This window comes from Phyllopteryx taeniolatus, chromosome 23, assembly GCF_024500385.1.
Source record: "Phyllopteryx taeniolatus isolate TA_2022b chromosome 23, UOR_Ptae_1.2, whole genome shotgun sequence".
NCBI lineage: Eukaryota > Metazoa > Chordata > Actinopteri > Syngnathiformes > Syngnathidae > Phyllopteryx > Phyllopteryx taeniolatus.
In genome coordinates, this window is record NC_084524.1 from 3740141 (window position 1) to 3756265 (window position 16125).

General features: G+C 47.4%; 4 protein-coding genes across 13 annotated transcripts; all 4 read right to left on the reverse strand.

Moving 5' to 3' along the window:
- Positions 1-2: 2 nt before the first annotated feature.
- On the reverse strand, positions 3-3696 carry LOC133472822 (tubulin polyglutamylase ttll6-like). 9 transcript variants are annotated; one of them, XM_061764221.1, is made up of 11 exons: positions 3636-3696; positions 2995-3057; positions 2883-2923; positions 2679-2797; positions 2427-2557; positions 2191-2344; positions 1957-2100; positions 1793-1878; positions 1388-1613; positions 580-758; positions 3-506 (listed from the first exon to the last, which is right to left on the reverse strand). In XM_061764221.1, the coding sequence occupies exons 1-11, from the start codon at positions 3653-3655 to the stop codon at positions 305-307; spliced, it is 1365 nt and encodes a 454-aa protein (XP_061620205.1). In that variant the 5' UTR covers positions 3656-3696; the 3' UTR covers positions 3-304. The 9 variants fall into 9 exon arrangements, with proteins under 9 accessions (XP_061620205.1, XP_061620206.1, XP_061620208.1 ...); XM_061764222.1 differs by lacking the exon at positions 3636-3696 and adding an exon at positions 3415-3624; XM_061764224.1 differs by lacking the exon at positions 3636-3696 and adding an exon at positions 3415-3624 and having other exon boundaries at positions 2714-2923.
- An 898-nt stretch (positions 3697-4594) lies between these two features.
- On the reverse strand, positions 4595-8986 carry LOC133472821 (neurosecretory protein VGF-like). 2 transcript variants are annotated; one of them, XM_061764215.1, is made up of 2 exons: positions 8686-8986; positions 4595-7499 (listed from the first exon to the last, which is right to left on the reverse strand). In XM_061764215.1, the coding sequence occupies exon 2, from the start codon at positions 7469-7471 to the stop codon at positions 5744-5746; it is 1728 nt and encodes a 575-aa protein (XP_061620199.1). In that variant the 5' UTR covers positions 7472-7499; positions 8686-8986; the 3' UTR covers positions 4595-5743. The 2 variants fall into 2 exon arrangements, with proteins under 2 accessions (XP_061620199.1, XP_061620200.1); XM_061764216.1 differs by lacking the exon at positions 8686-8986 and adding an exon at positions 8039-8217.
- A 353-nt stretch (positions 8987-9339) lies between these two features.
- Positions 9340-12220, reverse strand: LOC133472325 (AP-1 complex subunit sigma-1A). Its single transcript, XM_061762940.1, has 4 exons — positions 12022-12220; positions 10757-11044; positions 10530-10667; positions 9340-10448 (listed from the first exon to the last, which is right to left on the reverse strand). Exons 1-4 carry the CDS (start codon positions 12022-12024, stop codon positions 10401-10403), a joined length of 477 nt encoding a protein of 158 aa, XP_061618924.1. The 5' UTR covers positions 12025-12220; the 3' UTR covers positions 9340-10400.
- Positions 12221-12643: 423 nt separating this feature from the next.
- Positions 12644-16016, reverse strand: zgc:92429 (uncharacterized protein LOC445063 homolog). Its single transcript, XM_061762937.1, has 11 exons — positions 15885-16016; positions 15653-15788; positions 15434-15483; positions 15302-15358; positions 15083-15237; positions 14905-15008; positions 14094-14146; positions 13939-14009; positions 13762-13864; positions 13497-13679; positions 12644-13192 (listed from the first exon to the last, which is right to left on the reverse strand). Exons 2-11 carry the CDS (start codon positions 15714-15716, stop codon positions 12767-12769), a joined length of 1266 nt encoding a protein of 421 aa, XP_061618921.1. The 5' UTR covers positions 15717-15788; positions 15885-16016; the 3' UTR covers positions 12644-12766.
- Positions 16017-16125: the final 109 nt, after the last annotated feature.

Consider the following 16125-nt stretch of genomic DNA (forward strand, 5'->3'; position numbering starts at 1 on the left):
ACAGATTAGATGAAATCCAATCATGACCCCTCGCAGCATTAAGATGCGTCGGTCCAACATCTCAGAACGATTTACACATTTGCCCAACTGAATGCAAAGACTTTGGCCTCATTAAACCAATAAAACCACGAAAAACAGAACGAAAGTGAGACTGCAAATAACATTGAAGGATTTGTGTTTGCTCATCTCACCACAAGGTGGCGCTAATGCTCACGTCCCTCTCAGTATCCATAGCAACAACTACAGAAATCCCAGGAACAGATTGAAAAAATACTGTATCGGGTCTGTATAACAACTTCCAAGTTTATTTGGATTGCACATTTTCAGAAAGTCCAGTGACGTCGTTGCTCTTGCTCCTGTAGAGCCTGTCCTCCACTTTTAAGTACTTGTCGTATTTCTCGTTTCCCCCGCTGGGGTAGATCCTCTTGAAGCCTCCCAGGTGCTCGTCTTCGTAGCTCTCCATCTCCTCCACCATGATTGCCCGCCGCTGCTGCTCGTTCTCCAGCCTGGGGGCGGACAAACATTTTCGGCTTGCAAAAAAATCAAAAAAATAAACAACAAACAAAAACAGGATCGCACCTCTCCTCTATGCGCACGTTTTGCTTCATGCGCTCCTCCACCTTGCGCTTCTCTTCCTTGATCATCCTGCATCGATCAAAGGGAGCCAAGTTGATTAGAACCAGAGTGTCATAAAGTAAGGCGTCCTTGACGTCGCGGTCCAGTGGCAGCACGGTGGAAAAATCTGGGGAGTGATTCACCTGAGAATTGTTTTTCAAAAAAAATACATTCAGATTAAAACATTAAAAAAAAACAAATTTTAAAAAAACGATCTGAAGTAACAAGGAAATACTAAGTGCATGCTCTTGCGTTATTATAACTCTTTAAGCAAAGGATCTTTGAACAAAAACAGTCTCGCAAAAGATGGAGACAGATAACATAACAATACTCATGGGCATATATTCTTTATCCTCTGCAAAAACAATTAGTATGTTCCTACATAGTCTGGCATATATTCTTTATCCTCTGCAAAAACAGCTAGTAGGCCCCCACATGCTCGCAGTTTGGCACCAGCAGAATCACCTAGTCGCATTTTTTATTTTTTTTTCATTTTTCTGTCACAAAATACGGACGTTCAGTAACTTTTGGCAGCTCTGGAGTTCAATGTATATCGCTAAATCTGTAGTATACTGCCCCCTTGTGGCCAATGCGCACACAGCAGATGGAGGAGCAAAATGGCCATTGAATTAAAGCAAAAAAATGTTTTCATTCTTTACATTCCCCGAAAAATCTTCATTTTATGACCTTAACTGACCCTAAAAAAAAAACGATGGCTAGAAACGGCAGATTTCCGTGGCACATAGCCAAAGTAGATACGAAATGCGCCAACCTCCAGCACCCAGGGCCTGTAGTGCTCGTCGAGCAGCACGTCGAAGCCGAGGATCTGGAAGCAGGCGCTCCCCGCCACGTGTTTGGGGAAGAGAGTGATGTAGCCGTGCTGGATGCGGGAGTGAGCCAAGACCAGAGTCTTTACGATGCCGTCCTCGACGTTGCTCCAGATCTTCTCGCTGTTCCTGTAGCTGGACCTCAGCTGCTTCTTCAGCGTCGACAGCTTCCTACAAGACGGCAGTGTCATAACATACGCTGTATGCGTACACGGTTTCCACAAACTTACAGATGTTGGGCTCTGGGCTGAAATTTTAGGTTCATCCACTATCCAATATCCCTAACTTGTTGTGAGTCGTGTATATATCGGGTACACGTAACAGACGACGCATGCTTGGTATAAATGTACCGTTTGCTGCCCGTCTTCTCATCATGGATGAAGTTCTCGCTGTCCTTGTTGATAGTAAAGTTGGTGAGATGCATGTACTTGTTATTCTGACAAGCGGAGAGCCACGTTAGGTTTTTTTGTTTGTTGTTGTGTTTTGAATTCCGAAAATAAGCGCGCGCACTCACCACATTTTCATCTGTTGGGTCTTGGTACTTGACGGTGCAGAAGCGAGCCAGGCCCTCGTTGTACATGTAGATCCTCCAGGGGTAACACGAAGTCACCAGCACGTAGATGCGCATGTCGAACTTGAAGCCGTCGATGAGCAGAGGCTGGCGGGCAGCAAAAAAAATTAAATAAATAATACATTAAAAAAAGGGAGTTTCAAGCATCTTCCGACTCGAACGCTGCGCGAGGCTCACCTTGTCGATGTATTCCTGACAGATCATATCGTGTTCAGGCGGAACTTTATCCCACGACGTAAAGATGGAGATGCCTTTGCCTTGGCTGCCTGCGTTGGGTTTGCAAATGTAACACTTGTCTTTGTCCCTGGCGTACGTTTTGAACAAGCCGTACCTGCGAAAGACAACGGCTCGTCTGAGTGTTTCCTGCAATAACAGCGAGTCGAAAAATGACACGGAGAAACGAGCAAACACACTCTATCGGGAAGGTCCAAGTTCTGGGGAAAATGTTGTAGTCTTTGGGGAAAAACTTGAGCATGTGCTTCCAGTTAGTTGCTAATGAATTTTTGTGGCAGACTTCAGTTATTGAGGGCAAATGGTTGATTTTCTGCAACAAAGAAAACAGACAATGGCATTCAAAAGAAAAGGACTGCTTTTGCTGGAGCGCAGTGAGCCAACAATATTTGACAAACAGGGAATACGGCATCGTATAATGGTAACTAGAGAACCTGGTACGGTTTCATTTCCTTAAATTTATCCTCACAAGGACGGGCGTCACTCCAAAACAGCGTCCAGTCTTCACCTGCCTTTGCCTCTTTAATGCCTAACTTCTCAGCAGCACGACGCACTGACACAAGGAATATGCAACCCTTTATAATTCTTGTCGTGCATTTGTAGTGTTTGTTTGTTTCCCTTTTTCTTTTGTGACCTACCACTGTCATAGCGGCAGTTGGTGAGATTGATGCCCTGACAACTGCAAGAGAACCAAAAGTCCGTTAGAAGGCCTACAGCCATAGCGATATAGACTCAATATTGCATGCACACCTGCAAAGTGGAATATCATCGTCATCGTCATCTGTGAAAGGGCAGCTGTCCCAAAAAAACATCCTGAACAAAAGTACAAATGGTTACATGCACAACAAATACGCTCTGAAGTTCAAACAGTCAAGCCAAATGATATTCACATATATATATATTTTTTTCATTTTTCCGTAACAATACACGGACGTTCCGTAACATTTGGCAGCTCTGGGGTCCAATGTATATCGCAAAATCTCTATTATACTGCCCCTGGTGGCCAATGCGCACACAGCAGATGGAGGAATGTTTTTTGCAACATTGCTGCGCCAGGACGCGCGGCGTCACCGCTCTCATCTTTGTCACGCTCTCATTGAGCACGCGGCTCTCTTTAAAAAAGAGTAGTCGCTCCGTTTAAATGAACGCCACGTGTCGCTTGTTGTTTACCTGGCTGAAAAGCAACTCAGTCTCGTCAACTCGTCACAAGATCTCAATTCAACCGAAAAACTAACCGGGCGACGCGAGCCATTTGTTTTACTTTTAAGAATCACAAATCCTGAATTAATATCAAATTCTTGTTTATTACTGTACAGGGCTCAACAAAGACCGAAGACTTGTGATTTTAAAAAAGAAGTTAAATCAGCTGGTTTCGCTATATTTTTACTGACATTGATGATTTAAAAGCCATACTGAACAGCGAGTCGAGTTGTTTTGCTTCCGGTTCACAATTAGAGAACTTCCGGGATGTCGTATCCGGGTAATGCCATTAGCCATTAAATTAACCGTAAATGATGAGAATTTAATGCTGAAATATCACATTCATTGCTGTAGATACATTGGAAGAAAGCCTTACTTTCCTGCTTTTCATATCGAGTCGAGACATTTCATTCTTTCAATAAAGTACTCTTGACAAACAAAAGTCTGAAAACTATTGAAACTTGCACTGCTTCAGCATTTATATCAAAACTCAGGCCCCTAGCATGCTACTACAATTAGCATAACCTTTTCCTATCTTCATTTCCCCCCTTCCTTTATCTTTTTATCATTGATGTTTTCTTAATGACAGTTCTATTTGTATTTTGTTGTGAATAACCTTAGTCAAATGTTTTAATTCGTACTCATCAAAACTATTAACTAATTTACAGCGGTTAAAAAATACATATATCTGATTGGCACAGTGGGATTCGAAACCCACACCCCCTCAGAGGCTGGAGCCTGAGCTACAGAGGGAATCCAGTGCTGACAATTGATCCTTTTGGATCCTTTCCTATAATAAAGATAATAACTTGGGCCATGCTGTGTCCAAGTAGGAGCCTGGATGAGGGGGAAGACGAGAACCGGATGGCTGCAGCTCTGCCCGCAGAGGTGCAGTGATTCATGATGTCACATGGTGAGGACGGCGGGGTGACTCATCCAACATCCTCCCTCACGCAGCCGCTGCACAGCAACTCGTTCGAATTTGGCCCACATGTAAATTGCAGCGTGCGCGCGATCTGGTTTCACAGCAGATGTAAACATTGTTCTCGTTTTGACTGCAAACAAAATTCCCAACCCCCCCCAAAAAAAAAAAAATGAGTAAACTGGTCACACACTGTCCACAATGAAGCTTCTCCTGATTTACCAAAAAAAAAAAAAAGTAGTCGACTTTATTGGTTTCTTTGCGTGTAGCAAAAGTAGTCATTGACATGCGCATACTTGCATATCCAGCAAACGCATGTTTATTATACAATTACAAGGTACATCTAGAGGCCGTGTACAAGCAACAACAGTACATCACTCCAACAAGGATCTCAAGGTACGACAACATCATTGCTTCTGTCATCTTGAAGCCATTTTTTTTTTTAAATATATGTACTTTTTCATTGTTGCGTTGTCATCTCCTCAGAGAAGACATTTTAGATGCAATTATACATAAACGTGCACTCCTTTATACGCAAATGCCCTCAAATATCAATTTGGTACAAATCACTCCTCGCTCGGGTTGATTTGTTTTTCTGAGTTGTGCCCGGAACATTCTCAATCGTGAGTGTCTTCATCCCATGTGTGCTTACATTCCATCAAATGACCCCCCCGCCCCCCCCAAAAAAATCAAAAATCAAAAAGCCTAATATAATGTCACAGTGACCTGTTAGGCAGCAGATAAGTTATCATCATGTAAACAACTTCCACGGCCACTGGCAAATGCAGAATACTGGTGATTGTGCAACCCAGTTTAAACATTACCGAATGGAATTCAATTCAGAGGCAAATCGACACAATGTGGTCAGTTCGTGAGATTTGTTGAGAAATACATATTATTTTGAGTTTTTTTTTTTTTTTTTTTTCCCCCAAAGCAATGTGACTCCCAGCAGCAGTAAACGAAAGAACAGAAATAAAATGTACACTTTGGCACCATAGCAACAAGGTAATTGAAGTTGTGCAATGGGATGAGTCACTAGAGCCATTATCGAGCTGCCTCGCAGCCCCCGGCGTCAAATACTGAACATGTCACATTTGGAACTGCTGTTTTTTTTTTCTTCTTCTTCTTCTTCGCATGTGAAAGGCGGCCTGGATATTCGGGATGTTGAATTTTGTTGTTGTTGTTGAAGTTGAAATAACACCGCTGTTTTCCATCATCCCCCTTACTTGGCATTGTTGAAAAGTCCAAATGTTTTGGGATCTGAGTTCCGAAAACCTCCTGGAATGTCCAAGTAACAATGGATCAGTTGAGGCAAAGGACGTCAACATAGAATAAAACACTGTTATCTCCTCTCTACTGCACCTTTTTTTTTTTTTTTCAGTCCTGCACCCGCGGCCTCTTCATGAGTAGCCGCTCAATGTATTTTTCCAGGTGTCCCTTACTGTTGGACAAGTATCCCTTCGGGGGTGACTGGTAAAACTGCTCCTGTGGCAGAGGGACCCTGGGAGCGGCCAGTGGCCTCTGGGGGTACGAGGGGAAGCGGTATCTGGGGTAGTAGGGCTTGCGCTGGAGGGCGGCGGGGGGCTTCCTCAAGCGGGGCTGCACCCAGTTGAGGTAGCGTTGCTTGGGCTGGAAGGCGTAGGCGCCGTCCCGGGAGCGCTGCAGAAAGGCGTTTAAGGTCACAGAGTGCTCGGGGACGTAGTACCGGTACGTGGGCCGCCGAGGGGGGAAGTAGACGGGGTAGAAGGAGGGCCGTGTGTAGGGGTAGCGTGCCAGACCCCAGGGGTTCTGCTTCTTGGGCTTCAGCGCTTTTGCCCACACGTACGGATTGGATACGGGACTGCTCCAGAATTCCTTGGACCTGGTTGGCGATTGCTCCTGAAACCAGCTTTGAAGGAGATGGAGCGCCGGAGAAGGTTGCTTGGAGACCGCGAAGCCCACGGGAGCGTCCTCGGATCCAGGAGAGGAGCCGGCGGGCGACGCGGGCATTAGCGGGGTCACGTCCTTCTTCTTCTTCTTCTTCTTCTCCGCGTCACTGATGATGTCCACCACGTCGTCGGCCGGCAGGTGGAGCTTGCTGGAGATCTCGATCAGCTTGTCGATGGTCTGGGGGTCGATGTCGTCTCGGTCCCGGTCTTCCTCCGACCTCTTGTCCTCGGCGGCGTTGGGAGACGGCGACGCGTACTTCCCGCCGCCGTTCTGCTTGACCATGTAGCGCAGCAGCATATCCGAGGCGATGTCAGCCAACTTCTCCTCCTCCAGCTTGGCTCGCTGCGCCTCGGCCGCCTGCCTCCTCATCTCCTCCTGCTCCGCTTTGGCCCGGGCCTCCTCTTCCTCGGGACTTAACACTTCCTCCTCCTCTTCCTCCTCGTCGTCTTCGGGCAGCGGCAAGTCGTCCATGACGTTCCCTCTGAATGACGGAACGTTGAAGGCCTTCTGCGTCTCCTCTTGCCATTTCAGTTTCTTCTCGGACGTGGCCACATTGTTGCCTTTGTTGAATGGGATGATGTCATTGTAGCTGCCGTAGCCCCGACTCTCCCTTTGGTTTGGCCCCGAATCCCCGCCTCTCTTCACGGCCGTGTCCAAGCGAGGAAATTCCTTCATCACGTTCTCCAGACTCTTAAGCTCCTCCGGGTTGAGCTGCTCCTCCTCGGCGCCGCCTTGCTCGGGCGGCGCTTGCGTCTGGACCGGGACCGTCTGGCTCGTGGTGCGACTGCTCACCCTCTCGGTCATCCTCTCCTCCTCCTCCTCGGCTTTCCTCCTCTCCTCCCTCCCCTGGGCGGCCATCAGCAGCTCCAGCTTCAGTCGGCCATCTCTGTCCCGCTCCTCCCCCTCCGCCGGGTGGTCCTCCTCCCTCCTGCTCTGCTCCCGCGTGCGATTGAGCGCCGCCAGTAAAAGCGCCGCGAGCGTTTCGGGATCCACGTCGTCGAAGAGGTCGTCTGCCTTCGCCGCTCTTCCGGGCGTTCTCTCCTCATCTCTCGAGCGTGCCGTCTCAGTAGGGATGACGTGTCGCGTGTCAGGGGTCACGCTGGGGTCAGCGGAGGCGGCCCATGTTAGGAGAACCAGGAGGAGAAGGGCACTCGGGGTGTCGCGGTAACCCATCATGGCCACCGGTAAACAGGATGGGGAATTCCTGGAGAAAATGGGAAGACATTTTAAGCGCCTATATTTGACCTATGCAAGTTTTCGACATCGACAAGAGAATCGAGAAGGAATCGGATCGACGAGCCGTATCGGTAATGGAATCAGAATTGCTAACACTCGTTTGTGTCAAAAGATGATGAATATCTATTCATTTCTAACATTTCACAGTGTTTCTCTCGGCTCAACTGGTTCCAGTAAGTGTATGTTCCATTTTTTTTGTTTTGTCCAATCAGATTTCAGCCTTTGTGTTGCCATGTCAATGTAATCTGCCTGCGGGCCTTCAGGTTTGGTGCAGGCCGACGCAAATTCAACTATTTTAGCGACACGACCGTTTCCTGAACCAAACAGATTTCAAATCCGTCCTCACGGGGCCAGAGTGCCGCTCTCGGATTGGTCGGCCAGAGCAAAACTTCGACTACAGCAGAACATATCCGCGCCCGTTATTCCATTTAATAATCAGCATTTCCGCTGACTGTGATGTATTCTATTTCGTTTCCCGATGTTTTTGTAACATTATTAAATAAATACCTATTGTCAAATACTCCAGTTGGAGTATGCGGCACAGTTGCGTGCTGTTGCAGTGTTGAATATTTCGATAATTGCGGCGTGATAAGAGCTGGTATCAATTAAATCGGGTAGGGCCCAGGTAGCAAATGCGCAAGCCGCCACTGCAGTCCTCTCAGCTCTCCTTCCCCCTGGCACGGTGTCAACAGACGGGCGACACAGCTCAGCTCTGATTGGCTGAAAGGAGCATTGACAATGGCCACTTCATTAAGGACACCTGCCCCTTTGAAAGCACTGGAGCAACCGTCTGCCTTGGACACCACAATCATAAATATGTTGAATTCCACTAAAACTAAGATTTTTTTTTTTTTTTTAAATGGTGATAATAGCTCAGCTCTGGTGATGAAGGCAAAGATGATGATGATGATGATGACAATAAGGACACCTCATGCGCGCATCATGAACAATCACGCTTTTAAAATCACATAATTGACAAACTGTGTCATATATAAAATGATCAAATGAAACAAACAGCTACCAATAGCCACATTAAATAATAATAATAATTTTAAAAATACCACAAACCTCTTATGGACCTTATTTCCAGGTTTGAAATTGCAAAGAGTGAGCCTTTATGATGATGAAAAGAAGATAAACAAGTTGAGACTCACTTGAGGTGGGAGCACTGTGAGGGGATTCCAGCCTCCACTCGTCGGGACGTCACAGTCTTGTTGTCACGCTTCACAGCGCACTTCCTTGTGTGTGTGTGTGTGTGTGTGTGCGTGTCTCTCTTTCTGTGTGTGCGCGTCTTCTCGTTGTTCGAGCTGGTGTCACGCTTTTCTTTTTGTTGTTGTTGCTGCTCTATTCTAATTTCATTTGCCGCTGTCTAATTTAGCCTGGACTTCTTTAGATTCCACAGCAGGGATTCCTCGTCTTCCTGCCGCCTGTTTTCAGCACCGCGGACAGCGTCAGGGCCTCTTATACCCGCCCACCCGGCCCACGTGACACGTGCGTCAAGCGCGCCCCCCCCCCTCATTGACGTCACCAGACTGGCTTCATTCATAAGGAATTTCTGCACTCCTCTCTGCAGTGCTGCTGTGAATTTGCAGCAAAAGCACAATGGCAAAATGATAAATAAAAAAAATATTTAAAAATACATCACATCCACGTACTCAACCAATTTAAACACCACTCAGAAAAAAAACAACTCACTTGCATTGAGCCCCCCTAAGCCCACTAACCCAAACACACAACACAAACACAAACAACCCACACAAAAAACATCAAAACAACAACAAAACACACGTACATATGCAAACACCCAATTAGCTTCAAATATTTTATTTGACTGTTATAAAATTGCTTCCGCACACTTGGCAAAACATCAAACAGATCCAAGGACCTCATTTTAGTTTCTCCGCAAAACAACTGATTGTTTCTTTTCGATGCGGGTTCACTTAAAAAAAAAAACTAACAATAATAAACAACAATTAGTACGTCAAAAAAAAAAAAAAAAAAGGCATTCGAACGAGAGTTCCCTCCGTGCAGCCCCTCGCCACAAGCGCGCACAAAAATAAAGCTGTTACGCCTGCTTTCGGCCGACACGTGCATATCGCCACGCGGCTTTTTGAAAAATATGTTCAATCAAGTGACAACTAAACGCCCCCGCCCAAAACATTGCAAGCCAGCACCCTGAAACGATTGCTCGAACCCTCTATACACGGGCACAGCGCAGTAGAATATGCGTTACCGTGAAACGACACGAATAAGTCTCGACGCTTGGGAAAAAGCATCCCAGAACAAAAAAAATAAAATGCAATATTGAGTGCAGCAAGATAAAAAGAAGAAAAAGGTCAAAAGCAACGCGCCCAAAATGCGTACTGAAGCGGCAGCGTTGTGCTCGAGTTTGCGCATAGAAAGAAGAAGAAAAAAAATGTCATCATTAGCCTCCCTTTGATGTCACGCACGCGTCACCTGATTGGACGAAAAAAAAACAAACGTAGATGACGTCGCGCCGACGATCCGGTCGCGGCCGTGGTTACGACGTGAGCGACGTCCGGCAGTGATGTTCGACGTCTTTGGTTCCTCGTTCTCAACGGATCCTTCCGTACGTACAGTCACTAGCCGTCAAACTCCTCCTCGTCGCTACTTAACAAAAACATTTTTAAAAATAAAAATAAAAAGTGCCGTTGTTGTCCGGTAACGAGCAAAAGTCAACTCCTCGCGGCGTGCTGCACGCCGTCTCGCTGCCGGCGACTCACGAGAGCGTCACAACGTACACGATGTTGGAATATTCACACAAAACTGCTTTTGGTCTTCTCGTATTCGGAAATATCATCAAAGGAAGAGTCGCCTGTGCTCACGTTCGCCCGCCTGGCCAGCGAGATTACGCCAGGCCCATCTCCTCCAGCACGCTCCTGGGCGACTCGTCTTCCTGCGTGGACGCACACACACAAAAGACGCAAGTTACGGTCAACGGGGGTCAAGGGTCAGTTGCGAAGTGAGGGAAAACGACCTCCTGCAGGATGTCGGCTTGCTCGATGGCCTTGAGGACGCTCTTCTTGGACGTGTCCTGGATCTCTCCTCCCATCAGGAACTCGTCCAGGATGAAGTAGGCCTTCTCGAAGTTGAAGATGATGTCCAGCTCGCACACCTAAGCGAGGACACACACAGGTTACACACAAAGACTCACACACATGGACGACACAAGCAGACACACACACACACAGATGTGCGACTCACGCTGCCAAAGTATTTATCCAAGAGTTCGACAAAGCGGTGGATGACTTCCAGCGTGATGAGCTCGTTGTCGTGCTCCTCCACGGCGCAGCAGAAATACAAGCTGGCGTACCTCTTGTAGACAATCTTGAGGTCCCTCCACTCGAGAAAGCTGCACATTTTGGGCTTGCGGGCCAGCACGATCTGCATCAGCTCCCTGACCATCTTCTTCTTGTCGCGCTCCGCCGTGGCCGTGTACCACTTCTGCAGCCGCAGCTTGCCCTGCCGACTGAACAGCAGCATGAAGCGCATCTGCGGAGGGGTAGACAAGACAACACGCCGCGAGTTCACTTTGCTTGTGTTAAGAGTCCTCGGCGAGACACGACTCCTCTCCCGGGTCATCGGTACTGCACTAATATTAGTCGTTCTACGCAGGCGTTAAAGAACACGACCGTGAGGACAGGTATATTGTCTGTTTATATGTGTTACTGCACCGTTTGTGTTCAATCCATTATTTTAAGGGTTATAGCATCGCAGCGTCAGCATTAAGCTAGTGGACTTAAAAGCTGAACGTCAACAGCGACCCTCGACGAACACGAACGGAGCTTCGTGTCGGTTATTGAGAAGTCTGAGACAATACGGAGACCACTTTTAGCTCTTTGCCAAATTTATTCGTGAACGTGTTAGTATTGTTAACTAAGGCAAGCACCAATATGGAGCGCAAGTGGCGAATAATTTCCGGAGTGTGAAAATATGTCGCGACTGAACAAGACTGTATGGCGGCTCATTTTTTTTTTTTTTTTTTTTCTCATAGTATTGTAACGTTTCACATGGGACGTGAATGTGAAGGCTTACTAATATGACACACATGACTCTCATATGTACAAAGACTTTCTCAAATAATGCATTTATTTCCATTTCCACTTACTGTATTGACGAAAAGCTTATTTTGACATAAAGCCTCACTTGTAACTTTCACTGTTGACACTGACGACAGCCTGGAGCTTTTCTTTTTTTTTTTTTTTTTAATTAAAAAAAAAAAAAAAACCCAAGTCGTACACAGGTCGCTTCCATCTAAAATCCAACTAAAAACGGACAGCTTATATCTTTACCAATAAATGAGCAGGTTTAAACAGTACTGCGTGCTTCTTCTGGGACTATTTTCCGGGTAATGCCGACAGATGCCAGGTGGAGGTAGACCAGGTAAGGGAGCCACTTCCTGAAACCTTCCACCTTGCTAGCATTAGCGAAGCAAACGTATTATCGGCGATGTAAGACGGACAACTTACCATTTTCCAAGTGTTTTGGGTCGACACCACGACGTTTCAGAGCAACTCTGCCTGTAAAACTACCCGAGGGGGGCAATTGGCTGACACTGTGGTTAGTGTTGACACTCGTTCATGTCTGTCAGGTACTGTGAGCGGACACAGTACACGGTGGCGCCCGAATCATCGCTTGCTTCACCCAGCAGGGTTCAACCTCTACTGCGCACGCGCAAACCTTTCCTTCAAGTCCGCGACTGCGCACGCGCAAACCATCCCTTCACGTCCGCGAGTGCGCACGCGCAAACCATTCCTTCACGTCCACGACTGCGCACGCGCAAACCTTTTCTTCACGACCTTCAAAAGTGGTTTGGGAATCGACATTTTAACGCGCGGCTGCCATCTCGTGTACACCTTTAGTACTACAAGCACGTTAGGTGAACACGGCAAGGGCGTACTAATTTATTTAAATAGTTCTCTTGGCCTTTTATTTGCAATCCGCAATATATCCGAAAACAATATCGACTTTCTGTGTATTCTACACACAATAACGCACATGCCTGAGGGTTTGATGACTGTAGTTTGCACAAATCGGTTAAATTAAATATCCAAATGTTTTGTTTATAACCACATGCTGTGACACAACAACGCAAGGAAAATGTTTTATTGGCTGTAAACAATAATCAATACATAAAACAATGAGGTTTGTGAGTGAGTATTTTGGGAGGTAATATCTCAACCTTTTCTATATTTATCACACACTGTGGAGGTTTTACTCCAGTTCCGGCATTTCTTCATATCCTTCCTCTTCCTGCTGTCTCCGCAGGTCCTCCTTCTCATCCTCAACCTGCCTCTTGTCCTCCATGGCCCTCCTCATCTCCTGCTCCACCTCTTTCCTCTTTACGTTGTGCGACTCTTCGACCAGGCCGGCCCGTCGTTCGCCTCCGTCCGGCTCCGCTTGAGTCTTCTTCTGCGCCGTGTCGCAGGCCCACTCCTCGTCCGAGTCGCTGATGTCGTCGTCGTCCCAGTCGGGACGTTGCGAATCCACGACGTCGTCGGTCTCGTCCTCCGTGGGCTCGGGCTCCGGCTTGTAGTTTGGGTCCTCCAGTTTTCCCCAGGCCACCTGGTCAGCTTTGCGGAGGGTAATTTCCACTTTGGACGGGACCATGTTGACGACGCTCTGTTGTACGCTGATGACCTGAGAGGACAGGGAGGATCATGCGATGTGTTAGCAACAGAGGTGGCTAAAGTACTCTCACGCTGCCTTGGGTTTTCCATTCCGGCCCCTCTGAAAAACCCAAGAATGGAAAAAAAATGTTTTTCAATCAAGAAAATAGCACTCTATAATATTGCGCTTAATAACATAAATAGAATATAAAGATTTCCAGTTTGTCCATCATGATTTAATACTTCAACTTCAATTAATTGTGCTGCTCCTTCTGGTGTGCCAATCTTGGCCACCAGGGGGCAGCTAACGATTACGACTTTGCATTCACACACACCCCCCAAAGGTGGAAGTCTCGCTTGAAGATCTTGTCGCTCTCGAACTGGATGCGACAGGAGATCACCGTCCCGTTGGCCTCGATGCAGGTAAACTCCGCGTTGGCGTTCTTGGCGTAGATAGTCACCACGACGCTGTTGGCCGTCTGGTGCCAGTCGTGTCGACACGCCACCTTCTTCTTGTCCTGGCAACACACACAAAAAAAACACGTTCACGCACAGGTAGAGTGAATTTTTTTTTACATTTTACCTTTGCTACATACACACCTGCTTCAGGACCCAACGGTGTTTTCCAGAAGTGCAGCCCTTCTGGTCGAGGAAGGCGTTGAAGTCCTCGGTCCTGATGCAGCAGCAGCTCCAGTACTTGTACCTGTAGAAGAGACGCGCCATCAGCCAGGACCATCCCCAAGCGCACACTTTTTACACACTTTGCGTACGCGTTACCCCTCGTGGAAGACAGGTGCACCCGGGTGGTGTGTGCAGACCTCCAGGTCAGTTTCTTGGCCCTGATAGACCTGAACACATACACACATTTCTCACAGTGTGGCGTGGGGACCACTTGTGGCTTTCATGGAGACAAACAATAAAAAGCCACTCACTGTTTTGCATCCTGAATTCTTGCATCGTGTGCCTTGCACCACACCTGGGCTCTCTGGAGAAACATTGAAATAAATATGTGGTTTTAAGTATGTCATTATAGGGTGTCGTAAAAGTTACTTTACACTTTAAAAAAAAAAAAAAATGTTTCAGGGATTATTTGGACAGACGTAAGGCCATTGGCATTTCATAGTTTAGGCAACTGTTCCAATGTGGAAAGATTGCAAAAGGTTATTCTGTTCCCAATTGCAGTTCAGCTGCAGTTTGAGCAGCTCTACGGACATCAGACTGGTCCAACAATTCACACTATCTATGGCAACTTTCTCATAACAGGATCTATTCTTGATAAATCACACAACAGTAAACTTGGTACGACTGCAACTGTTGGGGAAAAAACAAACTCCGAGACCAGGCGTTAACGCAAACCCAGGGAAAGTCTATCCGGAGAGTGATACCGACTTCAGGTTGTTCAAAGGCTTCAAGTGGAAGATTATGATGCTCAACAACTCTAAGTTGGTAAAGTTAAATTGGTAAAGTCGGATCGACGTTCCCTGGCTTTGCGCGAACGCCTGCTCGAGGTGTTCGGTGTTTATCGGTGGTGGTAGCAGCGGGCCTTTTGCCGCGCGGTTTGTCAAGAACAGATCCTATTTCGAGAAAGTTGCCATGGAAAATGGTGCTGAACTGCAGTCGGGGGGGCCAGAAAAAAATCTTGCAAGGTGGCAATTTTGCATCGCTGCTCCAACTTCAACTGACGAAACTCTGTCAAATGCTGATGACCTCTCGTCTGTCCAAATGATACCTAGTACAAGTTACCTTTCTTCTCCTTTTCAGCCCTCTCGCTCATGTCCAGTTTCTCCAGCTCCTTCGCAAGGGACGGCGCCACTTTAAGGGGCAATTTGGTCTTGGGTTCACCTGAACTGTACCCGCGCACCGGATTTGAAAAGCGTGATTTGCGACCACTAGCCACGACATTACCTGCGACACGACATACCTTGGTCTCTCTCTCTGCAGCTTCTCAGAAGATTTGGGTCCCTGGTAGATGATCTCGTGGCTGTTGGCACCTTTGCTGGCAGCCTTGTCGGACGACACCTCGGGCAGAAGCGGTGCGCACGGCTTCACGTCGCTGTGGTGCCCGCGGGTGCACCCCTGTTAAAAACAACAAAATTCTCTCTCGGGTCATCATGTCAAGAAAATGGTTTCAGAGTTTTACCTTGATGGAGAGAAATTCGGAGAAGTCTGTTGTCCTCTTGCGGCAGCACGACCAACCCTGCGGGAAGCGGCCACATTTGGGAAACGTTTAGTTTTTGTCTTTGCGGTTTGGTCGCACTGTGACAAGCGTTACCTTCAGAGCATCGTGGAAGATGGGGATTCCGGGATGGAAGAGGCAGGAATCTTTTGGTGGAAAGAGAGAGAGCACTGAGTCAGCAGCATGCATTCACTTGCAACCAAACTTCAACTAATCACTCACTAGTTATCAGTTGAACTCTTGAGAAGCTTTATAAATGCAAAATATCAAGCGGATCCACACATTCATTCAGAATGTCGGGAGAGACGCGCTCACCGTCCTTGTTGTCGTTCCCGTCAAACGTTTGCCCGCAGCCTTTGTTGTAGCACAGCAGCGCCATGTCCGCCCGCTCGCCGTGCCCCCGGGTGCCTCCGACTCACTTGTATTCTGGAGGACGCTTCTCCAGAAGTTTCTGCGGTCAGGAGAGATTCAGAAGGGAGAAAAGGAGGGTCTACCCAACAGGGTGTTCTCTTTCCGGCTGAGGAGAAAGACAAAAATAGCAGCTCACCTCCCTCCTGACGCTCACTACAGCTGTCAAGGTTTATTTGCGGGCTGGGGGGTTGGACATTCCTTCTGGCGGTGGTGGGGGTCAGCTGTCACCCTCGCCGGGCCCGACGCCTCCGACAGAGACTTGTGGACCTGCTGCGGCCTCCACAAAACTAAAATACACATCATTTGGCTGCACGGACACAAAGTTACTCAGTCTATTGATCGCACATTCCTGCTAAAAGAAAGACAAGACACTCATC